Source organism: Lissotriton helveticus, chromosome 1_1, assembly GCF_964261635.1.
Source record: "Lissotriton helveticus chromosome 1_1, aLisHel1.1, whole genome shotgun sequence".
Lineage (NCBI taxonomy): Eukaryota > Metazoa > Chordata > Amphibia > Caudata > Salamandridae > Lissotriton > Lissotriton helveticus.
Window position 1 is genome coordinate 339,218,890 of NC_136057.1, and position 27,588 is coordinate 339,246,477.

At 45.7% G+C, this 27,588-nt stretch overlaps 1 protein-coding gene across 1 annotated transcript in view; it reads right to left on the reverse strand.

Annotated features, from left to right (window-relative positions):
* KIAA1549 (KIAA1549 ortholog) overlaps positions 1–27,588 on the reverse strand; it is a 938,976-nt gene that overhangs the window by 151,502 nt on the left and 759,886 nt on the right. The window contains exon 15 of the mRNA XM_078673003.1: positions 7,894–8,038. Within this exon, the coding sequence (XP_078529129.1) occupies positions 7,894–8,038 (145 nt within the window). The remainder of the gene's footprint in view (positions 1–7,893; positions 8,039–27,588) is intronic.

Below are 27,588 nucleotides of genomic sequence, written 5' to 3' on the forward strand. Positions count from 1 at the left end.
GGTGGGAACATAACGCTCTTCTCTTTGGGCTATTTTTATCGCCATCTATGTCGAGCCCAAAGTTGCCCAGTGACCAATCATTCAGTCAGCTGTTTATTGCCTATAGTTCAACCCACATTCCTTTGTCTAATAGGTTTCAGGTTCAGAGCACTTTGCAGGAGAATGACTGACTGTCCATTGCTGATTAACTTTCTCCTTTTACCAGCATGGGCAGCTGCATGGGCAAAATGATTGACGAGGCAATGCGGTCGCTAGGCCTTGATGAATAAGTTGCTTACCTTCGGTAACGCCTTATTTGGTAGTGACTAGATCAAGCCGCAGATACCTTCCCTTAGAATTATCCCCAGGCGCCAGACTGGATCCGAAAATGTATCTACAGCAGTACCTCTGCGCATCAGTAGAGGGTGTCAAGCGACTCCTTAACAACATCATCCACCAGATGTGACGTCGTCAAAGTCCATATAATCCCTCCCCTGAAGCACGGACAGCAGTTTCTTCCACAACTACTTTTCGTGTTAAAATGTGGAGCCACATATAGAAACTGCTATGGAAACCGTGTGCCCAAAAAGAATTCTCTTTTTGAAAGACATGTATATTTATTAAGATTGGTTATTTGGAGCGTCTGAGCTTTATATATATTTCTCTTTTTCTTTTTTTTCCTACCAACGAAAAGCACATAGGTGCAGAGAAGGGATCTGGAAGAAAAAGAAGAACCAGTTCTCAGAGCGGGAAGGATGGGCGAGTCGATATAGAATCTGCAGCTAGATCTAGTCTCTACAAGATAAGACATTACAGAAGGTAATTTATTCATCTGATAGAGACGTCTAGCACAGATTCTTTACCTTAGAATTGATACCCAAGCAATACCATCCCAGAGGAGGGTCTGTGATTTGATTCCAAGAACTGTCCCCGACTAGGCTATCCAGTCCGCATATGAGAGAGACCGCTCGCCAGGAAGGGAGGGGTGGAAGAAAACAACCCACTAGAAAAATCGGGGAGAACCCCATACGGAACACAATCCGTGGCTGTGCAAAGACATGGGAGTAAAGGCATGGCAAGAGAACAAGACAATTCGGAAGAACACATGTAAACATAGCATTACAACATCCCTCCTCCCCTTTCACCCCCCTTCCCGGAAGGGCAATCAATCCAAGAGACCGAGGTGGAAGGCTAAGGACAACAGCTTAAACTGCTGGGCCAAGCTCCCATCCATAGAAGTAGGCAAGGCAGAGGACTCCACCAATAGCTGATAAAACAATAACAACGATCATGGCCATAAACCACATCAGGCAGATAAAACACTTTGAAAGTAAGGAGGTTATCTGTTACTATGCAGTGTAGAATCCCAAGAAAGACGATATACAACACATATAAAGAGAGAGGTAGGAGCATATATATTTATATATGATAAATGAACAAACATATACAGAATCCACACTGTACAATAATATGTGCCCAAGAAGCGTACCTACAAGGAACACAACAGCAGCCATGGGCCGAAGGCCAGACAATGGTAAACTGGAAATCAGCCACATGACCGCGTCTAAAGGGAAAGGCTGGGACGGAAAAACACACCCCAGAAAATCAAGGGAGCAGACAGAAACAGCGCTACGGACAGAACGGTATGATGAGGCAGTCGAGAGACAATGGAACATAAAATGACAAGAGAGAACCAACCCCATTAGAATAAAGAAATAAAGACCGCAATGGAGGACTGGAAAAAGGAACTTAGGTGGACGGGGCCAACACCTGGGAGGTCTATGCAGACAACTAGGCAGCAGCGTAAAAGAAATCGTATCGGAAGACCACTCCCTGAAATGAAAGTCCAACCAAAGGGCCAGTGTAAAGAAGAGAAGGAACAGATAGCGAGGTAGTGCCCCCAGCCAATGAAGCCGGAAGGGCAGAAGCAAAGCAAAGTCCTCATATGCACAGGAGAACCCATGCCCAGCCAACATGCCTGGAACAACGTAGATGAGGATCCTGATGCCCCCCAAGATCATACTCGGTAGCCTATTAGCACAAAAGGGATGAGACCCTTAGGGGTAGGAACAGCAACCTCGTTAGCAAGAATTGGAGGAAATTACCCGGAAAAGAATCCTAAGGGATTACAACCTTCATACAACCCAAGCCGCAGTGGACAGACAGGAACTATGTCCGAGAAGAACAGAAGAGGAACATTCGCCATACACCTCCAAAAGGGCAAAAGGCACACCTGAAGAACAGCCATGCCAGTAATGAAACATTGGGGTAGGCCATGCAGGTGTCATGGAAACTGCTACCATCAAAAAAGTGAAAGCAACCGCAGCTTTGCTCAAGGCAGAAGCTGAGGAAAAACAGGCAGGGTGTCAGAGTTGGCCCCCGTCTTGCTCATGTATAGCGAGAACTAGCCCAAGAAGCACAAATGCCTGAAGAGAGAAAGAAAGACCACACAGGGTGGACCCTAACAAAGAACCATAGGCATCAGCTAGGGAAGAAGGGCACCTACAGAGTGGAATGGAAGACTGGCCAGTGCAGAAAAACACTCAACAAGGAGAGAATGGGGAGGGGGGGGGGGGTGAGGAGAGAACCCATGTGCACCATCTCCACCAAGCAAGGCAATTGGAGTCCCCTATAAGGGGTACTACGACGTCAGAAACACATTTAGGAACACCTGTAAGGCATACAGGGAACAAGGCAACAGTGCATCTGCACAATACTATGATAACACCCCAATCAGAACATGGGTAGAAAGTATGGAAGACCGTGCAGCCACCGGGGCAGACATCAACAGGGCCAAAAAATAAGACCCGTCTCAGAGAACAAGCATGGACCACAACCAGTCATGGACAAGGGAAAACGCAGAAAGAAAATATCTGCAGGGGCAGGACACCACACGGAGGGTACGTGGAGGTACCAGGAAAAAGAGGAATACAGCTGGCACAGCCCTATAACAGTCCACACAGAAGGGAATACAGGAGACCATATCCAGGTCAACCGAGTACTGGGGTGGGGTGAGAAGACGGTATGGCAATCAGCTATCAAGATTCGCTCCACTCTGACTATCCTGGAAACGACCCAAAGCTGAGCCAGCTTGAGAGCCAAACAGATATTGACCATCGAATGGCATGTCCACCAAAGCGGACAGAACAGCCTCAAAAACACTGAGATATGTAGTCAGGCACGCCAGCAAAGAGCTACCAAAGGAGCCATGGCCCGTCCAACAGAATCTGTGAATCTGGTATTCATCCCACAACAAATTAATAATGTAGCCACCTGAAGGCCATCCTGGATCACCTGAGAAAGAGTCTCCTGAGAGTCAACAGGGACGGAGAGGAGTAGGCGGAAATACGAATCCCAAAGCACATGCAAAAAACAGCCCAAAACACAAGCTGTTTTAAATTACTGTAAGGTGAAGCCCTAGCAGAAAAGAAATATCGACCCAAAGCATCTAGATGTTTAGACTCCCTTTCCGGTGGGACATCAGTTATGGCGTCGATGTTGGGGGAGCCTGTAGCTGCCTGAACCACCAAACTGTGTGGAGTAGGCAGACGGGAAAGGCATATTGGGTCCCCAGGGGCAGTATGGTGCCTATGAGCTATAGACCAGTCCACTGAGGCCATGGTGACTGCTTTAGCCAAAGTGCCAACAGATTATCAAAGAAGGGAAGTGCAGGCTCAGTACTCAGCTGGCCCTGTTCGAGCACCAGAAGTACGGGATCAATGGCCACTTTCCACAGATGGAAGCTGCACCCCTAGAACAAAGTCAATTCTGCACAAAAGTTGAGCAAAAATGTAGCAACTCTTCGAAGCAAAAACAGGCCTGAGGATGGTGAAAAATCAAGGCGATGAGCGTCACCAAGGGTAGTAACCCAATGAAACTCCAGAGGAGGCTCAGTCATGTGATCATCCACATCTGCAAAATAGCAGGGGGCTTCTCTGAAAGCAGAGGAAAGTAGCCCGAAGAGTACTGATCTATCAACGTTTTTCCCAATGTCAACATGTTGGAACTTCAGGGAGGTGGATAAAATGGGACGATAGGTGTCAGAGACGTCCGGGCCGGCACCAGTGGATCCAACCCAGGTGTCACAGGAGGGAACTCCAAGGGGCTGTGCACCCGAGAGGTGAGAGTCGATCATGGATTCGGAGGGCCCCGCTCACACAGAGGGAGGACTCACTGGTTTTGAGTCAGTCGAGGCTGCACTGATCTCCCCGGAGCAAAGAAGTGCACCCGAAGGAGGTTGAGAGCCGAAAATGGCATGAAGGGAGGGATAGTATTCCCTCATCTGAGCCAGAGTCGCCACTGTACTGGGAAATACACGAAGGTGCGGCCCAGATTCTCTCTCCTCCTCTGAAATCGAAGGAATAGGAGTAGAGTCAGAAGCACTGTGTGTATGTGGGTAAAGTTTTGGAAGGCCGTAGCACCGACTGCCAATGGCACGACTTACCAGGCAACTGTGAGGACGGAGGACTTCAGGAGCTAGCCCTCAAGCGGTCCTCTGCGTAAGATGACCACGACCGACGAGGGGCCGTTGATCGCTGACAGTGTCATGTGGCGCGCCTGCAATGTGGACGACTGAAGCTGAAGACATAAATCTCACTGTTCGAAGTCAGGGTGTACGCCTTGGCACCACATGCAAATAGGATGAGGGTGCAGGGTCAACAATCAGAGTTCACAGGACTCTGAAGATATCCAGAAGAAAAGCAAACTGTTTCAATGATGAGGTAGGACAAAAATGGCCAGAGATACCGCACGCCAGATCTGCATGGAAGGGAGGAAAAGAAGTAACCGACGTCAGCACGTCAGGGGAGGGCTTATATGGACTCGGACAAAGTCACATCCGGTGGACAATATTGCTCTGGAGTCGCTCGACGTCTTCTACTGACACACAGAGGTACTGCTGTAGAAAAATTTCCGGATCCAATCTGGTGCCCGGGGATAATTCTAAGGTAAGGAATCTGCGGCTAGATGTTTCCATCAGATTCAACATGTACAACAACACCCACAATCCTCGTTTACGTTCATTATCATCAGCCAACTATGTATGCCAACTCAGACACACGTAGCCCCCCCACCCCAGATCTAGCTCTCAAAGGAAATTGTCGGATCTATGAAGTAGCATACCATTTTACTACTCCTCCGGAGTCTAGGGCTCAGGGACAGAGTATGCGGTGCTGATGTGCAGGGAAAGATAATTTCAGACTTTAGGAAAGAGGTTGAAAAACGCATGACCGCCAGATTTGGTTCTGTGTATGCCGGGCATGTGCGAGTAAGAGTAAGGCTGAGAGGAGCAGCTTGGTGGGTTTGTGAAAGTTTGTGCAGTTTTTGAGGTACCATACATACTATACCTCACTCTGTTTCTCTGGGCATCACAAGATGCCTGTGTGAAATAAGTTGACTTTCTTTGACCTTTCCTTACGATTCTTTTTTTTATAACTTAGGCCTCGTGTGTGTGTGTGTGTGTGTGTGTGTGTGTGTGCGGGTGTGTGTGTGTGTGTGCGGGTGTGTGTGTGTGTGTGTGTGAAGGCCTAGGTCTGTACTTTGACGTTACCTGTCCTGTGATTGAACATGACCTCATGTAGCTAATGGTGGATTACCATCCCTATCGCAGGGTTATCATGTAGAGCAGTGGTGGCAGCAGTACACTGTGCTTCATGAATCAGTAGTTGTGACTAGACCTTTTTACTGGCATCACTCGAGTGTAATCAGACTGGCCCAGTTGTACCAAGTTACACTTCTATGTGACAACCAAGAGTCTAGCACTAACATCCCAAATGTATGTTATACATGTGGCCTGGGAGGTACAAACTTTGGGCATATGAGTGAACCAGAGTAATGGAGGCCCGAAGATTCCGTTTTGAAAGACCATGACCAGTTGTGTGCACAAGAAAGAGGTGTGATTGTTTTCACAGACAGTGAAATTGTAGTGCATGCATAACAGGATGGAGGAGACCTAGACACTGAAGATGGGAAACAGCAGATGAAACGACTCACAAATTCGATTAGAGTCTTTTGTTGAGAGGTGCTGCACATTAGTCTTCCAGAACACTGTCATTTAGTATAAAGTTGAGGCTAAGGGTGGGACATCAGTCTGTTGTGTGAGGGTCCATTTAGGTAAGGCCAGCCTTTTGTCCTTTTCCTGGTCCCTGCTCAGTGTGGTTTGTGAGAGCCAGGTGCGGAAATCCCACTCCCCTTTGTGCCTCTATTATGGGGTCTGACCAAACCTGTGCTAGAAGTACAGAAAGGAAATACATATCACCGGTCTCCTGTGATTGTATAAAAGTGAGACCCACTGACCAACTTTTTCCAGTTCTGGGTTCTTTCACCAAGGAAATGAGTACTCAGAGTACTGCTGTGCAACCACAGCTGGAGTCCACCTGACAGACAGCTTCCCAGACGTGAGGATACATCACCTAGAAAGATGACATTATCCTCCTGTTCTAAAACATCGGGAGACCAACCTGTCTGCTGAGAGGTGAAAGAAGCATGCCAACCCTGAAGGAAGTGTGAATGTCCAGGGCGAGCCATAAACAGCTGACCCCACAGCTTAATGGTCCGTCCACTCAAAGTTAAAAAAGAGCGATCTGCGTGGTCATGGGACTAGAATACAGTCCCTTCTGACAAGCCAAAGGAACCTTGAAACGTTTTACCAGAGCAGACAGGGACACTAACATTGAAAAGGTATGCCTGGGCAGACAGGGCTACTGTGACTTTAAACTGCACCTGAGTGGATCATGTCGCTAGCCCAGCAACATGAGATATGGCATAGTTGTGCTGCTGGAAAAAGAGTGCCTTGAGGTGGCCCAGTGAACTTTGACCCTACAGCCCATCACCTCAACTGAAGCTCAGAAGTAGACTTGCGATCAATGGAGACCTGCGACAATAGTGGTGCCTGCACACACTTCGGGTGGCAGCCTCCACTGAATTCCACGCACCTGACTTCAGAGCCAGAGCACTTGCAATCATGAAATACCTCTCAGAGGAGGGTGAGAGAGCCAACGTGTGCTGCTGCTCCTTGCCATGGCCAAAGGGCATACAAAATTCTGCAGTGATAAAATGAGGATAATTGAGATTAAGAGTAGTAACTGAATACACAAACTCAATTAAGGAGGTAACACTGCACCAGTGCCTGATACCTGCACCAGATAAAACTCAAACTCAGAAGAATGGAAAGAATGATTACCAGCCCCAAGTACAGATGGTGCACGAAAATGGTGAATCTGTAGCTATGTTCTCTAGTGTGTAGAATTTAGTGTGCTCCATGTATTGAAGTACTTTCTTTATAACAGACAAGCACTGGGTTGGACAATCCATTACTGCAGGTGTGTGTCATTGTTAAGTTCTGAGCTAAGCTATCTCGGGGAGAAGCCTGAGACAGGCCGCCACGGACAGTTAAGCGCTGACGTGGTTGTACTTGGCTCAGTTTGCTAAACCATAGTAGGATTTGCCCCAAGACATCAGAGGCAAACAACCACAGGCACATGGCTGAGACTCCGTAGACTTTGCTTGCTTAACAGCCCCTCAAATGGGGTCTGAGAGCCACCAAGAAAATCGGGCAGAAAAGTTGTTGCTTGGCATGAGTCGATTTTTGTACACAGTACATCCTGCTTTCGCAACTCAAAAAAAATATATATATTGCTGAAAAGACAATCCTTAAGTGGAGTACCTTCAGAATTATACATACCATGATAATTCTCAGAGGAATTATATTATTGTTTTTGCCTAATTTAGTGAGAATTTTAAAGAAGTACTCTGATCAGCTGAAATACAATCCATAAACATTATACGATCACTTAACAATAGTCCAATAATTGGCAGCAAAATTTCCACATATCCATAGATACATTTGAAATATCATTTAGAAGGTTACCGAACACAGGGAGTGCAGACAACAAGACAAAGAGAAATAAAACATACAATATACGCGGAGTTACTAACTCCCGGAGGTCTCTTGTAGGTGCCATCACTGTCCGTTGTGATCAAGCGGTCTTTCTCCACGTCAGGAGGGCTGCCATTGATCTGGTGTCTCCGCCGTTGTTTTGGTGAACGCTTGCTGCGTGAACTATGAGAAAAAAAAGATGGATCTGGTTGCTACCACTGTATTGAGAGAGTTGCATTTTTCTGTTATCCATATATATTAAAATATTTTACCTACAACAAAGGTTATTTCTCATAGGTATTATCATTAGATCCTCATTCTCATACATAAAATATCTCTTGGAACTACACCGTGCAAGGATACCAGAAACAAAGTACAAATAACAGGACCACCACATGTGGTACCAATTTCTGTCATTTATATGGCGTCTAGATTGCATCAAGCCACCTACATGTCAGTGGTCAACACAATCCAGAGTTTTGGGTCTTTAGGTCGTTAAATCACTGATTTTGAAATGTTTCTAGCCTTCTACTCAATACTACACAGTAGATATTCGGCCTTCAGGATCTTTCAGCCTCCCTTTCACGTTTAGGTGGGTATCTGATGACATTTTTGATTCTTTAACCCCTTCGACGCTGATGACGAGCTGGGCTCGTCATGGCGTAGCCTCCTCGCACGCTCATGACGAGCCCAGCTCGTCACGTAAAGTGCGATTTAAAAAATCTCAGCGTACGAGCGGAATTCCGCCCGCACGCATGCGGTTAATAGGAAGTAATAGCTGACATTTTCCAAAATGCAGGCTCAAACTCCATAGGTAAAGCAGGCTAATTACTGAGCTGTAAACAGTTTCCCACTGAAACCCCTGTGAGAGAGAGAGGAAAAACAAAGGAAAAGGTAAAATGAATGGGATTACAAGTAATACTTGCTTCTTGTAGGAAAGGGCCCCTTTTTGACATGGTCACCCCCATACTTTGCCTGGTAGCTGATGCAATTTTTAATGAAGTGCACAGGGTTACAGCCATCCAGGTCCCCAGTGCCAGATAGCTTTCCCTAAAACTATATAATTGTTCCCAAATTGGCAAGCCCTTTAGCACCTCTGTAAATCCCTTGTAAATGGTACCCCTGGTACCTAGGACATAAATACTAAAGAGGGTCCCTAAAGGCTGCAGCCTTTTTGTGCCACCCTCCCTAACGGACCACTCATCACACTCATGCAGACTGCCATAGCAGACTGCATGAAATGGTGCAGATCAAAGTGAAAAGACGACATGGCCCATCTCCTGTGTGCCATGCCTGCAGACACTGCATGCAGTATATGCAAGTCACCTCTGAAGCAGGTCTTACAGCTTCAAGGCAGGGTGCATTATATTACCTGAGTGGACATATCTGCACAACCATATATGCCCCTGTGATGTTTAGGTCGATTCTTAGACATTGCAAGTGAACATGGAAGCCATCTTAATTATTTAACAATACCCAGCCCACACCATCCACAACCACAAACAGAGCAACACACTCACACCAAATATACACCACGCACAACACTATGCACAGATTGATGTACCAGCCTGCACTACAAACCCAACCAAACCACATCTACACACCCTACTATCCAAACTACCACACATATCCACCATCACCCACAAACAGTACACAACTCTATCCTATACCACGAACCAATACACTCATCACTAACACAACGCCAATCAACACCATAAATACCTACATCTCAGACACACTCTCCCTGCTGTAATTACACCTAACAGTCCACCTTTTATCACTAACAAATATATAATGATCCTTCCATCAGTTGTCCAACAAACACCCTCCTCTCCCTTCTACCATAATAACACTAACACACACTGCACACCACCACACTTTGTAACTCTTGAAACAAACCAGTCTAAGATAAACACTCTCACCTCTACTTCATTCCCTCCTACACACAACATACACTTTACATATAAACACATCACCACCCCCTCTACGTCACACCCTCCTCTCACAAACAATACTACACAATGTAAATGTAAATGTAGTATACTTGTAAAGCGCACAGCTGCCCCAGCAACGGGGCGTCCCGGCGCTGTATAACTCTGGGGAACCCGTCCTGGCTTTCCCTGTGGGATGGTCCCTTGCTGGGAGTCCCCAAGGTGGAGCCAGGCATCCCCGGAATTGGTGGGGCCGTTGTGGAGATTAGGCAAGCTAATGCCCAGAGTTGCCGAGTGGAACCCCTGATTAGAGTAAGCACCGAAGCGAGAATTATCGAGTCCGCTGACCAAGGTCCATGACCCTGCCGCGTCGGGAATTGAACCCTGGTCCCAGGCTGACTTCTGCTCTCGGGCCTGCCGCCTCTAACCAGTGAGCCACACTACTCCACACAACCAAATCAGGTGCATGAAACATATACATCAGCACCCCTTTTCACCACACCTCAAAAGCAAAACATATCACACACACCAGCACAAGATCTTCAGAGCGCAACACCTCATAATACTTACCATCACAAAATACATACATATACCCACCTTTCAAAGCACACAAAGGAACAAACTCCAATGCCAAGCTTTCACTCTTCCACCACACCTAACACAGATACAGCAATACAGCACCTCTTCTAACCGCCTCTCATCCATTGGACAATTTAAAACATTACGACATGACCCACATGCTGCACCATCTCCCCTGACTCATACACCTTCCGCCTTTAACATACGCAAAAAATATAAGCAACATGCCACACCTCACAGCTTTGCTTCCCCAAGTCTACTGCACAACAATGTTACACCACAAAAGCAACAGAGCACTCCAACTCATTCTCAAACACCATCTCCAACATATACACATGCAGACTCATCAAAATGTCTTCTTACCATGCTGGATGAGGAACACGATACAGAACAGCTACACGATTGCTATCCTAATACAGCTAATACCAGCACTAAAAACACACCTGCTACACACCCACACAATACTGATCACTCTTCTACAAAACAAAGTTCCACTATCACCAAAGGCCACTATCTACACTGTCTACTAATAAATGCTCGATCCCTCTCTAAAAACAAGCATCACATCTACGACCTTCTCACCGATGCAAAACCAGACATACTATTCATAACCGAATCATGGTTGGGAGAGGATATGGCTCCATCCTGCATGAAGCCCTTCCTCTAGGCTATCAAATAATCACCCAAAATCGTATAGCCAAAAAAGGAGGTGGTCTAGCTGTTGTATTCAGGTAAACAATACATATCACTAAAGTTGACAACATCTCCATAAAGAATTGTGAGGCTCTTCTAACAAGATGCAATCCTACACCGTCTTCCACCTGTAACTTCCTGCTCCTTTACAGACCTCCACCTAGCAAGGCAACATTCCCAGACACACTTCTAGACACAGTTTCAAATCTAATAACAATACACTTAAACCTGTGCATTCTGGGTGACCTTAACATTTGGTTTGATAAAACCAATATGACCCATCCAAAAACAATAATCACTGGCCTAGACGCTTTGAACCTGCATCAGATTGTCCCCAATCCGACACACATCGCTGGACATATCCTGGATGTCATTTTTGCTAATACTGAACTAGTTACCTTTCAAACTATAACTCCAGTCACAAGGTCAGACCACCACTTGCTTGCTTTCCAACATAAAACAATACTAAGCGACTCACCTAAAACTACTTTACATCCATCCACCTATCGGCCGTGGAACAAACTCAATTTGGAACACTTGGAAACACAACTAACATCCAGTATAAATCTGGAAACCATAAATTCTGTTCAGAATCTATATAAGTGGCTACAGGAAGCTTTTGACATCCTGATACCAGTCAAAACCACACAACAGAACAAAAGGAAAAAAGCGCCTTGGAGAAACATAGAAATAAAAAACATAAAACAACAAATTAGAAAGCTGCAACGTACCTGGCTCAAAACAAACGCCACACTTCACCTACAAAAAATTAACAGATTATACAATTCGGCTATCACAAAAGCTAAGAAAAGGTACTATTCAGACAGAATTCAAAACGCTAAATGTGCAAATAAAGAATTCTATAAAATACTCAATGAATTTCGAAAACCAAATTGCCTAGAAGGAACTCATCCTGTTACTCAAGATTTCACAGACAAACTGGCAAATCATTACAAGGACAAAGCAGACACGTTGGACTCGTACTTACAACAGAAACAAAGCACCAGCACTAACCCTTGTACAAAACAACTATCCAAGAATGCTCTAATCAAGCCTCTCCGTTCCTTCCAACACATCTCACACGATAAATTTATGGACCTGGTCAAAGCAAGCAGGCCTGCCGGCAGCCCTTCTGACCCCTGTCCGCCACAAACTTTCAAGACTATTCTTTTAACAACCTCTGCTGCCATTCCAGTAAGAAGAATCATCAACGATTCCTTAACTACTGGAACATTTCCAGAAGAACTCAAAAAGTCATACATACGCCCTTTACTGAAGAAAACAAACTTGGACCCGCTGAACCCCGACAACTACAGACTCATTACAAATGGACCTTTCCTGGGCAAACTGATAGAAAGAGCAGCGTTCGCCCAGATGTCACAATTCATTGAAGAGAATGACATACTTTCAGATTTCCAAACAGGATTCCGTCCGGGAAGAGGCACTGAATCTTCCCTCCTTGCCATCTGGGATGACCTAAAGAATACAGTTGACCGCAACGGGGTTGCTGCGCTATTCCTCTTGGACCTCTCAGCTGCCTTTGACACGGTTGACCATGACACTCTGAAACAAAGACTTTATGAAGCCGGCATAGAGGGAACTGCTCTAGACTGGATCGCGTCCTACCTTCGAAACAGAACTAATGTCATCCACACCCCACCTTTCTCGTCCAAACCGTACTCCACAAAAGCAGGGGTCCCTCAAGGTTCTATCATCTCGCCCATGCTTTTCAACATCTACATGAAGTCTTTACCAGTACTGATCAATAAATTTCACCTCACGTGCTACAACTATGCAGATGACACGCAAATACTCCTTCAACTGGAATGCCCCAAAGACATTGGAAAATCACCAATTTTCAGCTGTCTCAGAGCCGTGGATCAGTGGATGACTTGGAGCCATCTCAAATTGAATGCTTTAAAAACTGAAATACTCACGTGTGGCGACTGGAAAAATAACAACCCGCTTGCCGCATGGCCTGATGAACTGGGATCACTGCCTAAAGTATCGAAGGAAGTAAGAAACCTCGGAATGACCATGGACTCCAAGCTGTCGATGAATGTCCAAGTAAATAAACTAGCAAGATCAAACTTTGCTACTATAAAAACGCTGCGACAAATTTTCCCTCATTTGGGATTTCCACACAAGGTCCAAGCTACCATCTCCCTTGTTCTATCCAAACTCGATTACACCAATAGGCTCTACCACGGATCACCTTTAACAACCATGAAAAGACTACAACGGATTCAGAACTCGGCTGCCAGACTACTCTTGCATATCAAACCACGAGACCACATCTCCCCTGCCTTGAAAGCCCTGCATTGGTTACCGGTTGCCGGAAGATCCACGTTCAAGCTGCTTTGTATTACCCACAAAGCAATACATGGAATAGGACCACTCTTCATCAGGAATAAAATCACCAAACACATTCAACAAAGGAACCTACGTTCTAAAGGAGCATCTCGCCTCAAAAAACCCACCATACAAGAAAAAAACAATGGGTGGCACATCCTTCTCTGTTCAAGCAGCCAAACTATGGAACTCTTTACCCCCCAAAATAAGATCCACCGACAACCACCTTATCTTCAGAAAACCACTCAAGATCTGGCTCTTCCCCACATAAGCACCATACGGAAATAGACATTTACAGCATATCCCTCTGTATATAAGCATTTGTTTTCACTATAGATATGTACCTATCTTTGTGTATTACTTTATAAAACATGTAAAACAATTATGTTGTTAAGAGAAGAAGAAAAAAAAATATTAATAATAATCAATAAATAAAAATCATTTTTGGTCTACATGTTCATACTTCCATTGTACATCTATGTACCTTCCATGTACTTGGATCTGTGTGTCTGTTACTGTTCTCCTGAAAAAGCATATCCAATGCACTACCGTATTTCTCATCCTGTGCCTCTATCAATATATTTAATCTAAATATATTTACTTCTTTTATGTATCTATATACTTTTAATGTACTTATGGATCTATATATTTATCACTTTCTTCTAATTTAGCATTTCCAATGCACTAGCCTATTTCTCAGCCTATACTTCACTCAATATATCTTCTAGTCCAACCTTCTGACTCCTCTCAAACTTTTTTCTACTACTCCTTCTAATGCACTACCCTATCTCTCATCCTATAGATCTATCAATATATCCTCTACATCCACTCTCTCATTTATCCCAAACCCCATACCACTACTATGATCGCCAAAATAACCTTTTCTAGACTCTCTCCTGCTCTACCCCTTCTTGCATCATCTGACACCTCTTTTTACTACACCGATCCCCTAAAACAAACATTTCTAAACTCTCCCCTCTGACTCCTTCCCTCCAAAACTCCTTTTTACTCATCCAAAAGCCTCTTCCTACTGCTAAGACTTAAAAAAAAAAAAAATCCTTCACTCTTTTATCCCTCCACTATCCTTTTTCAATCAAAATTAACAGACTAACATGTTTCACTTCTCACATTCCATATTCCATATTCAACTATACTAATATACTGCCCAAATAACTGAAAAAACATATCTACTACTCAAATTACTTCATATTTATACTATTCTAATTTTCAACACTAATCCTTTATGGGTTCCGGAGTGGCGTGCTACTCGCCAGAAAAGCGCTTCAACGCCCATCAGGGGTAACAAGTGCTATATGAATGCAAATCTTTCTTCCCCTTTTATCCATCTGCTATCCTTTTCACTCCAAGTAACAGACTAATATCCACCAACAAAATTACCTCATATTTCACCATATTCACCACTAATCCTCTATAGGCTCCCTGAATAGCATGCGTCAACAAGCGAGCGATAAATAAATACAAACCTTTGTCCTACACTATCATTCTGCTATCATTCCAAATCCAAATAACTGATTAACCTATCGACCACTTAAAATGTACTTGCATGTTTCACTATACTAATTCAACACTAATCCTCTGTGGGTCCCGGAGTAGCTTGCTACCCGCCGAAAAAGCGCTTCGACGCCTCGTCAGGGGTAGTAAGCGTTATATAAATACAATTACAATACAATACAATATGTACTGAGCAATGGTGATTATGAGTACTCCAGCTACATGACTTCACTGAAACCAAAGGTGTCTGGTATCAAACACGCCGTATTAATAAAGCCACACTAATTGCAGAAATGGAATATATGAACCCAGACGGTACCTTAGAGGTACCTCTTGATCCCCTACTAGTCTTCTAGTGTGCTGCCTGATTGGTAAAGTCCAGCCTGCTATCACTGACGCGCTCTCTGACTCCCTAGGAGGTAAGAGTACAGCTCTCAGAGGTCAGGAACAATGCCTGCTCTGCTGCAGGTATTTACACCTCCTGCAGCAAGATGGGAAGTAAATCAGCATACCAAGGCCAGAGGCTTCAAAGCCTCTGCCACCTTTGATATGTGACCCTGGCATCCAGACCTGGGAGATGCCAACCCCTGTCCTTAGGCCCATTTGGCACTAGTACAGGAGGGAAATTAGTTATGCCTCATGGGAACAGTCCAGCCCGAACTGCCAAGCCATGTCTTCCCTGGACTGGAAACAAGCTTCCGAGGACCGGTTTCTGGCATTCCAGCCGTCTTCAGCCCAGCTTGCTTGAATCCAGTGACAAAGTGAGCAAGGGACTCACGTCTGAGGATACCCTGCCACACTTATGGCGGCCAAAGCGGTACAAAAGCGGGTGGTGATGGACGGAGCATCTGAACCAATCAAACACTCACACCCAGTCAAAAGATCTGGGTTTGATCCATCACCGTTCTTTAGCCCACTCTGCCACCCCAGTTCAGACATGGCTATATGCAAATCAGTCTGACCCTGTGCCTCATGGGAACAGCCCAGCCCGAACTGCCAAGCCATGTCTTCCCTGGACCGGAAACAAGCTTGTGGCAGGGTATGCTCAGACGTGAGTCCCTTGCTCACTTTGCCACTGGATTCAAGCAAGCCGGGCTGAAGACGGCTGTAATGCCAGAAACCGGTCCTAGGAAGCTTGTTTCCGGTCCAGGGAAGGCATGGCTTGGCAGTTCGGGCTTGACTGTTCCCATGAGGCACAGGGTCAGACTGATTTGCATATAGCCATGTCTGAACTGGGGTGGCAGAGTGGGCTAAAGAACGGTGATGGATCAAACCCAGATCTTTTGACTGGGTGTGAGTGTTTGATTGGTTCAGATGCTCCGTCCATCACCACCCCCTTTTGTAAGGCTTTGAAGATGGACACCACAACCCAGCAGTGAAGGATATTTGAGGGACGTTTCTAATAAAAGAGAATCCCTAGTAGATGTCTGGCCCTTTTGTACCATTACTGAGATTGTTTCGCAGGGAGAGAATCTCAACTTGTTCTTCCAATTGTTCTCTCTGTGAGACCATTGTTTTTCTAAACATTGACGTAGAGGCCTTTCACATTTGGCACAAGGACGATGCAAGAGACCATCACTTTTGGAAGGGATACAATCTCATAAGCAGCAGGAAAGAGTTTTCGGACGGTAAAGGCATTTTTGAAAAATGGTAGACATTCTCTACTCCAAGGGATACACTTTCACGATCCTGTGTTTAACATCATTCCTAGATTGTTAAGCATTAGGACAGGAGTCAAAATGGATTCCTGTGAGTTGATATGAAGACTGATAATGTCCACAAGGAAAGTGGGAAAATCTGATGGCAAGTGCCCCCAAGTGTATCTTCGAGTGGCATGAGGAATACTTCAAAGCTGTGCATCTATGCAACGAGTGTCCACAGCAAATACTTAGACAACGTTGAGTGATTACAAAGGACGTCTATGGCGGATAGAGTCCTTCCTTCAGCATCAACATCGTTCCAGTCAAAGTGCTGGCCTTTAACCTTGAACATGTCTTTGCCAAACCACGCGTCGACGCATATGACATCGAATGGTATAGCAGGTACAGCAGGACTGACCAGAGTAGTGATGATAATGCTGCTGCTTCTCTTGATCTCCTCCTTCAGGAGTCTTTGCTCAGAGAGTGCACAGACACAGTAGAAGAGCAACCTTATATGGATGACTCTGGTGTTTCTCTCTTCCTCTGCTGGATATCTTCCAGGTTCCCTAAGGCAAGTCCTATCATGGTCATGTAGAGTGCTCTGTCAATTTTTGACTAAATTTGTACTCTTTAACTGAATGTTAGGATGGTAAGCAAAACACATCCAGTATGAACCATCCAAAATATGATGGGATAATGTGGAAAAAAATCCCTTCAGAATTAGCAAAATTCAAAGTAGGAAGCTTCAAACATGTTGAAAACGGTGAATGATAAAACAAATAAATGCAATTTTGATGATAAAGCCAAAAAAACAAAACAATAGGATTAATAACACTTGAGCTCTGAGAGCCTCTAAGCATGAACCTGGATAAAGGAATGAGCTTGAGAGGAAAATGCTAGTACAGTGTACGGTGGCATATGGAACCTGCTGGCTTCTTAAAGGAGCAGTGCATGTTTTGACTTTTATTTTAACGGGGAGTGATCCTGTTAAGGCCGTCGGGGCAGGATCCATAAACAGTCAGTATAAGAAGCAATAACCCCCATACCATGGATTTATACAGTATCTATCTAGCCTGTGTGATTACTCTGCGCCTTCTCTTACCAACAACAGTTATTTAATAATTAAATAATTATTTTTGTGTATTCTTTTTGTGTATCACACTTCTATACCTGCGAACCTTACATCACATACATTTAGAGCAATACATACTTATACGATTGATTTGATAAAAACACAAAACTGTTTTGGACAGGTAAAATTCTTTCTTGTGGATCGGTAATCCCGCCACGTGTATTCACATTAATATACAAGACCTAACAGTAATGAAAAACTGACTAAAATCACTAGACAATCAAACTAATGATGTGACTTTTCATCACGTACAATAACATTCACATAGTGCTTTTGCCTCTATCTCAATGAAAACCAGTGTCCAACATGCATATTCACATAATAGTTTTTCAACAAAGAGTCCAACAAAGATTTTTTACTTTTGTTTCAACCTTCTCTGTGGGCCTGATATTCAATTAGTGAAGATCTTCCACAGGGCTTTACGCTTTCTCTTGCAGGACACATTTGATGGTGTGGTTTAAGGCTCAACTAGTATCTCTCTGGGAGGGATCCTAGTAGTAGGTGCTCTGTAAAGAAAGGCGGGGGTTGCTTTAAAATTAGCCTTTGTATGTAGAAGGTTTGTTTCCTCCTTCATAAAGATGGGACCTGTTCTTGCCTTTAGTTTTTATAATGGTGATGAATTCTCTTCTTTTTCCTGGACGATCTTTTCCTCTATGTTGGCTCGTGTTGCTTCATTATGGGGCTCGAAAAATTGTATGTCAAGTTAGTTTTGCAGGCATAGAAGTTTGAGGATACATAGAAAGAATTATTTAAATAATAACTAACAGTTGTTGAAATAGAAGGTGTGTAATAATCACGCAGAATACATAACTACTGTATCAATCCATGATCTAGGGGTATCACTTTGTAAACTGTTTTCAGTTTTTTGCACTTCTGACTATACATGCTCCTTTCTTTCATGTTTTCTCATTCACACAGAGGTTTTCAGTGTCTGGTTTCTTGTGCACAAGTTGAAGCAGCAATATTGTCTTAAGTAATGTCTATACATGGTTAACAGTCATAGATAAAAACTCTGCCTGATCAATATATGGAGGTTGGCCCTACAATTTTGAAAACAGGGGTTATTACTTCTAATTCAGGAAATGAACTGTAGGAGGCTAGCTTGGTGCACACTTATTTAAGTGATATGCCTTATACTAAACCAGGCAACCCTTATGGCGATTTTAGTGGTCTTTGATAACCATAGAAAGCTCTCAAAGTGGTAGTTGTGAAGAGCAGCCTTCAGGCCTATCTTGAAGGAGTGTTAAGCAGCTTGTTTGACCTGTTTAATCATGTAGTGTTTTAAATTCAAAAGAACCACACAGTGTTTATATGAAAATATTTCTACTTAATCCCCAAAACTCACTAACACATTGATATAACTCCTACCCGAAGATATCAACACAATACACAAAAATACTTCAAATGCAATAAGTTAAGTAGCACAAAATACAGAGGTCTCCAGGGGGAGACCAAACCATATACTAAGAAAGTGGAATGCGAACTGCAAAGGAGAACGGAACTTGAACCAGAATATCCAGAGGCACCGGGTTCACAAAGATCCACCCAAGTTTAGTACCCAGGAAAACCATGGAGGCTGTGTGCAGAGTAGGCACACAGCCGCGTGCCAAATGGAAGTCAATGATGAAGTTGCACTAGCTGTTTTACAGAAGAATGACCCTTACCACAGGACCCCGAAAAATTCTCTTTAAAGATGAAGGTTGAAGAGCCGGCCCACTCGTGGATGCCCCGGGAACCAGGTTACCTACACCAGAGAAGCCATGTGGACAAGGGTGAAGAGAAGTCGGAAACCTCCACAGACGATAATGGAAGACTTGGAAGAAAATGCCTCTGAATAAGGTGAAGTCCGATGGAATCCAAGGGTGGATTTTGAAAGTGGAGAACCCTCAAGCAGAGGGGACAGAGTCTCTGCCACTTGGGAGCGACCAGGCGGTATGAAGACAATGCCCACCAACGTCAGGAGGTTAAGGAGAGTCGACGGTGACTTTGTCGCTGCAGCTGTGAAGACAAGGCACCACTAAGGAAGATCAAGAGCTGTGCACGAGCTGTCCCAAGACAGGTGTCAGTGAATAGGTGGTCGGTGTCCGGCAGGAGCACCAACATGCTTTGGTAGCTGCAACTGGCAAGGAAAACACAAAAGGAACAACTTTGAGACCAGCAAGGTCCAAGGGCTCACCAAGAGCAGTAGAGTCAGAGCAGGCCCCAAGCCAACAGGGGAGCCCAAGGAAGCAGTGGAAGACCATCAGGAGACAGGCCCACGGTACAGAGCATGTGGTGAGGATGCTGTACTTGGCAGGAAGAGATGCTGGAGGTTGGAGCTTCTTGTAGCCCGAAGATCTCTGGAATGCAGAGCCAACAAGCCTTGGCAACGGCAAGTCAACGAGGGGCACAGGGGTTTGATCTCAGTGGTTCTGACAAGGATACTGGCCTCAAAGTTGCATGAAACAGGTCATGCCTCAATGCAGTTGCAAAACCACCACCTGTGCTGCTGTGTCCCTGGAAGTCGATGGGACGTCAGGAGCAGCAGACCGGTCAGATTTGTTACGGTGCCTGCAGATGCGTGGGTAATGACTCCTTCACTTCAAGGGAAATTACTTCGGGTGTCCTTGATGCACATAGGTCTGGGGAAGATCCTGGAAGAAGTACAGACACAGAGGACGAAGACTTACAGAACAGCAAGACCAGGTGCAGCAGTTTTCCTAGGTGCAGTCTCGGTTCCAGGCGAAGTCCACGTGTTCAGACAGTCAAAGAGTGACGTGGTTTCAGGTTTGAGTCTTGTCCCACAATGAATCTAAGTAACCACTCGCAGGTAGCCCTCAAGTACCCTAGAGAAAGGTATGGAACGGCTCAAGGGTCCACCCCAGAGGAGGGAATGGACAAAGGGGAGGATACTCCCAAGTCCTTTGTCCAGCTTCGCACCAGAGCGGGAGCCAAAGGCTCCCTGAATGGCTCAAATAGGAGTATGTGAGGGACACAAATGTGCCCTTCAAAGCAGTCTGGATGTGCTTCCGATGCTATTCTTGGTTCAGCAGCAGGAGGACGGAATTGTGTCTGTGGTTGGCACCACCACTAGCTTGCTGGCAGACCCTGAAAGGCTGTTATCGGGAGAACAGGGAGGTACCCTAAGGGAACCCCCCCAGTACATGGGATCATATTTCCAATCGGTGTGAGGGGTCTGAGTCCAACATGTTTGATAACTAACATGACTGGGTTCAGTGTAATCCCTATATAGTTCGACATCTTGTAATGACTGATGTCCACTATATGTATTAAAATGGCCGACTGCACTTGCAAAGGCTGGAGAATCGACTCCAGGGTTTGTAGGAGTGTCCTGTTCAGGCAGGGGCACCGTCTCACTTATAAACAAGCACCCTGCCTTCAGGACTGAAGAGCCTGCCATAAAGGTGACTTATAGGTTTTAAGTGCAGTGACCAAAGGTATAAGGAAACATATCTGTTTTAAGAAGTGCAAGCCCCAACTCACACAGGCTGCAATGGCAGGCCTGTATTCACAATTTAAGTGGACTTCCCTGGGTGGTACAATGCATGCTGCAGCCCAAGGGAGACCTCTTGTGTACCTACGCTCTGGGTACCTTAGTACCATACACTAGGGACTTACAAGAGTATACCAGCAGCCAAATGTGTATGTACAAAAGTACTCACCATGGCAATTTAGGGAGAAAGCACAGTGACTTGGGTCCTGATTAGCAGGATCCCAGTCGACTATGTCAAAAACATACTGACACCAAGCAAAAAGTGGATGCAACCATGAAAGCAGATCTTACTTTTCTACATTAACTATGTTTTTTTTGTTTGTAAAAAGAGTATTCAGGGGTTCCAGTACACGGGTGGGAATATTCTGTGATTTTGGCCATCACTGAAGATCCTACGATGCAGAACAATTTCCTATATTCGTATTGGAGGAGTGGGATGCTTATGATTTTAATATAACTTTAATAAAGTTTCTACTGGAGAAAAGCGAAGATCCTCCATGGGATCTTCATTAATAGTTAATAGCACTGAATAGAATTACAAGCGCATTCCTTGCAAAAATTGGAATCATATTGAAGAAAATAGTGCAGTGCCCTAACAGATTTCTCAAGGAAGTTTGCCCTACCTGATCATAAGTTTTGGAGTCTGAGAATTAATAATAGAAAAAAGAAATTGGTCCCACTGCAGATCGCTGGAACAGTGACATTGCTTAATAAAAGCAGTAGTATCATCTTTACCGTTATCAGTCTTGAAATGGAATGCTTAGTTGTGGTGAAACCTCTTTTAACAGGCCACGGCTGACAAATTTTTTTTTGTCTTTCTTATATCTTTAGCGAACCACCATTGTTGAGGCCATTCTGGATCTACCAGTATAATACGTCTATGGATCACCTCATTTTTCCAAGATATCAGCGGAAAAATGTGTAGAAACTTCCCTCATTAGTTGATCAAAAGAGCATTCCCCTTTCTTCCTGGTTGGTAATGCCTGGAGGTGAATTCTGGACATTTTCCTGTTGCCGGCATCTGCAAAGTGGACTAATTGTGAAGAGTTTCACTGGTGGAAGATTGTAACGAACAAGTTACTTACCTTCGGTAAGGATATATCTGTAAGAGACATCTATTAATTATAAATTCCTTACCTTAGAATTACCCCCAGGCTTCAGACTGGATCCAGAGATTTTTTTCTTCAGCAGTACCCCTGCGCGTCGGTAGGTGGCTTCGGTCGACTTCGCGTTCGTCATTGTCGTTGTCCGGAATGATGTTGCGGTATCTACTTAGACGCCACTTCCGCACGCTGATGTCAGTTCTTTACATGACATTCCACGCCAGAAGCGCAGAGCCATGCAAGACACTTACCCCTGGTGCATAAAACTAGGGCCCTGAAAGGGAGTCCCTTAACCTAGAAGTCCACGCACGCAACCTGAGATTTATCCTGGACTCCTCTCTCACGATGACCAAGCAGTCAAAGCCCTCTCATCTTCATGCTTCAACACCCTGCGCATGCTCTGTAAGATCTTCCGGTGGATCCCTACCGAAACTAGAAAGACGGTCACCCAGGCCCTCGTCACCAGCCGACTTGACTACGGGAACGCCCTATACGCAGGAACCACAATCAAACTTAAGAAAAGACTCCAACGCATACAGAACGCATCCGCACGACTCATTCTCGATATCCCCCGCCACAGTCACATATCAGCCCACCTGAGAGACCTGCACTGGCTCCCCGTCAGCAAAAGGATCACGTTCAGGCTCCTCACCGACGCACACAAAGCGCTCCACGACACAGGCCCCGAATACCTCACCAACCGCCTCACGTTCTACACTCCAACACGCAAACTCCGCTCCACCAGCCTCGCCCTCGCCACCGTCCCACTGATCCGCAGGACTACCGCCGGAGGAAGGTCAGTCTCCTACCTGGCGGCCAAGACATGGAACTCCCTCCCCGCCCACCTACGTCTGACACAGGACCATCTCGCACGGGGCGAGAGATGGAAGCGAGGTCCAAGGATCTGGCCATAGCCCTAAAATCCTTTTAGCGCTTGAGCGCGTTGTATGCTTTGTCGACAAACAAGAGACAGCCATCAAAAGGCATGTCCAAAAGAGTAGATTGGACATCGCCCGAAAAGCCAGTGGACATCAGCCAGGCATAGCGTCTAAGGGCTTCCGATGCTGAAATAGTCCTGCCTAGTGAATCGGCGGTATCCAGCCCACATCGTATAGCGAACATCGCTGCATCTCTACCCTCAGCAACCGCATGGGATAGCATGGCCCAGGCCTCCTCCAGGCACTGTGGCAGCACCTGAGCGACCATGTCCCACACAGAGTTGGTGTAACAGCCCAAGAGACATGCGGTGTTTACCGACCGCAGTCCTAAGCTGGCGGAAGGTGATCCAGCTTCTTGGATTCTCTATCAGGTGGAGCGTTAGGTAATGCCCCCCTGGAAGTAGAGGCTTGGACTACAAAGTTCTCGTGGGTAGGGTGTTGGGAGAGGAAACTGAGGTCGCCCTGGGCCGGGCAGTGGCATTGGGCAATCCTCCTATCCACAGGGGCCCCTGTGCTGGGCTTGGCCCAAGTTCCCAGAAGGATGTTCGTGAGGACCTCACTGAACGGCAGCAGGGGCTCTGAAGAGGCCGCTGCCGGTTGAAGCACCTCGGTCAGGAGGTTAGTTGTGACTGCCACCGTAGGAAGCTCGAGGTTCAAGGCCATAGGCGCCCTACGCAACAGCACTGCATATGATGCAACCTCCTCCATAGCCACGGTCTGGAGAAGTGTCCAGACCACTGGCCTCACATAACTCCTCTCTCCAGTCTGGTTCTTCCAACTGGTCTGCCAGAGGGTCCAAAGACCCCTCCCAGTCCTCCTCACCCTCCTCTGGTTGCCACTCAGAGGGATAGGGAACACCAGGGTAGAACAAGGATACAAAAGTACTGGTCTGCGCCGGTCCGGCTCCGTGTCCATGTCGAGGGAGAGGCCGGGGTCGACGTCTGTTGGGGACACAACGGCGTTGGAAGTGGCGAAGGTGTCAATTGATTCGACGCCGGAGGAGGTGTCGTAAGGTCGACCGGCACCGATCCGGATCCAGGCCTCGATCCCTGAGGGCCCTGCAGCGCTGGGGCTAGAGCCGCCAGCATCAAAGGCTTAGTACCCCCATCAGATCCCGCGGGGCCTGAAGGCACGCTAGCGGAGACGGGCTGCCCAAAGATGGAGTGGAGGGCTTCATAAAAGCTACAATGTTGGGCTGAGGTCGCTCCAGCTCCCGGGAAGGGAGGGAGGCTCAGAGTCGACCCAAAAGGCTCCATGTGCAGAACCGGACGACTACCTTCCGCGTCCCGTCGACCGATGGACGGTGAGAATGCAAAGAGCGACTGTGATTCTTCGCCTTCTTTTTTTTCTTCGACTTACCCGAAGACTTTGACGAGGAGTGGTGGTGATGGCTCCGCAACCGGTCCCGCAACTTACCTCTCGACCGGGACCTTGAGCGGCGCGGAATCGACGGCCGAGCTTTTGGGACCGCTCTCGCAAAGACTTCGGGGTCATGGCTGACAGTCGGAGCACGACTTCGGGTCGTGGTAGTGTTCCAGACACCAGAGGCACATGTGATGTGGGTCCATCACCGACATCAGCTTGTGGCAGGAGCCGGTCTGCCGATGTGACATTCCTGTGCAGACAAAAGTTGAAAAAAGAGAGTCAAATTATGACTAGAGGTACAGCTCTCTCCGGATCTACAGTGGCTGGCGCGCAAAAAGAAAGAACTGACTTCAGCACGCAGGGGAGGCGTCCAAGTAGATACCATGACGTCATTCCAGCGATCAAGACGCCAACGACGAACGAAGAGTCGACGTGCAGGGGTACTGCTGGAGAAAAAATTCCTTGGATCTAGTCTGACATCTGGGGTAATTCTTACGTAAGGGATCCATAAGTAACAGTCTCTTTGAGATGCGTCCTTTAGGACCCATTTGTTGGTCTCTAGAAAAGTCTTGCTGAGAGAATCTGCTTGTGCATTCCAAATGACTGGGAGGTAAACTGCAGTTTCCGGACTAGCAGCTTTGATGTAGCTTCTGAACCATGAAAAATACAACTGCATGGCCCATATTACTATGGGAGAGGGACACCAGAAAGCATGAAGAAGTAAAACTAGGGTACACATTCGAAGCACACGGATTGTAGTCTGTTGAAATATGGCCACAAAACAAGTTTTTGGTTCTTCCTTAGCAACCCTTCTTTTTTTTGGATTTTTTTGTTTGATCTATTTATTAAAGATTTTATCATTGTGAACATAGATAGAGAATGGTACACCATCTTACAAAACACCATTCAAAGCCAGTAGGTAAATAACGTGCATGAATCACAAATTAGCTGTACATTAGCATATTTACATCTGTTAAATTTGCATGTCTAAGCTTTACACATGACATATCCCATCCATCATATGACCTCCAACCACCTTTCTGTATAATGCTCCATCATATTATAATACAATAAGACTAGAGCTAAACAATACTCTTCTATCACAAAGATACGGTGCTTATGGCTTCACTCCACCAATTCACATTGATCCAGTTAGCACGCCAAACAATTGTATATAAAACGAACCCCTAACATGGGCAAAAAAATACTATCAGGAAAAGGGTGGGAAGGGAAATAGGGCAGCGGAGAAGTGTGGGGGAATACATATCCAGGTGAACCCAACGGGGCTCTTAACAACCATCCTATAGATGCACATCCTACTATTGAGAATAAATCACTGTCTGGTGTGGGGGCGGGAGGGACTTCGACGACGCAGTAATTCGTAGCGCAAATCACGGACCCAACCACAGAAACCTCTCTACGTATCTGTTTGATCGTCCGGTAGCAACAGCCCCTGTAGTTCGCACATCAGAGTTCCATGCAGCGGAGATAGGATATTTACGCAATCCCATCGTGTCCTCTCGAACCAGAGAGACCGCCTCCGCCTTTGCCCAGTTCAGCATGGAGAGGAACCAGGCCTTTGTCGACAGAGGCTCAACCGCTTTTCAGCGGCGAGTGATCAGTCGCTTAGCCACAATGAAACCCAAATCCCAAAATCGGGTGGACGCTGTATGTTCTTTGGTTCTGGAGAAGACGCCAGTGATGCAGGTCACCCCTGTTTTCAATATTTCCCTGTCCGTGCACGTGACCAACGCCCAGAACACACCCTCCCAGTAAGCCCGCAAAGCGGAACAAGCCCGGAGCATATGCAGGAAATCCACAGCCGCCATTTTGCAGCACGCTTTCGGTCTATGGAAATATCGATTCATCTTGTCTGGGGAAAGATAAGCCCTATGGACAATATAAAACTGGATCAGTCGAAAACTAGCATTTCTGGGGACCTGCTTGGAACTTTCCAGGACCAAAGACCATTCTTTCTCCGAGTAGGACCTCCCCTGGTCAGTCTTCCAATTGATTCGCAGCTGTGTTAAATCTGTAGTGTAGTTCCTATATTCCCAATAGGCTCTGCGCATTGGAATAACAAACAATAGTTTAGACGTAGGACTGAGGTCGACTAGGTCTCTACTGAATATGTTAGACTTAATTATGAATGCCAGCTAGCTCAGAGGTCACTCGAAACTTTCTCGAATGAACAGGAAGGAGTTAACTTTCCCGATTAGACAAGAAGGGGTTAGTTTCTGACAACCGCATAAACATGACAACTTTGCTCCCTCCAGAACAAGGAGTATATCTCCAGAGTCGGGTGAAAACAATAGACAGCTATTTCACTCAAATCAATCGTGCATGCTTAGTTTCACCAGAGTGCAGAGAAATAGAGAGACGGGCGTTTTCAATAAAAGTTGTTATTTATTGAGCAGTCCTCTTTCTCGTGCAAGAGAAGTGAATTGCCACAATTGCAATACTTGTTATAAAGTAAAGTGCGTACGTACAGTAAAAGTAGTATTATGAAATAATACTGTAAAAGCATTGATATGGTTTCTGAGCCATATGATACTTAAAACGGATAAAATGTATACATACATAAAATCATTGACTAAACGTACTCAACTAGTGCTTCTAAGATACGCCTACCCCGGTGTACCTAACCTAAGCCTAGTACGTGGGAAGGAGTAAGTGAGCTGCAGTTTAAGTTAAGTTAGTTTTTGCCAAGAATCTGAATCAAGAATTCTCTAAGGATTTAATTAGCTCCGTACCTTGGTTATAGAATGAAGGAGGTCTTGTATCTCTTTCTCAGGACTCGATCTCCCAGCAACCCGCAAGGGTGACTGGAAACACTGAAGCTGGATTTCTCGGCAGGAGAAAAGACAGCGTCTCTCTCAGTGCGTCAATGGGAGGATCAGCTTCCTTCAGCACTCGCATCAGCTGGGGCTTCGGGCAAGTAGATAGCCGCTCTGCTCCAAACCACTGTGTGTTTGCTTAAAGCAAACGCTGGTAT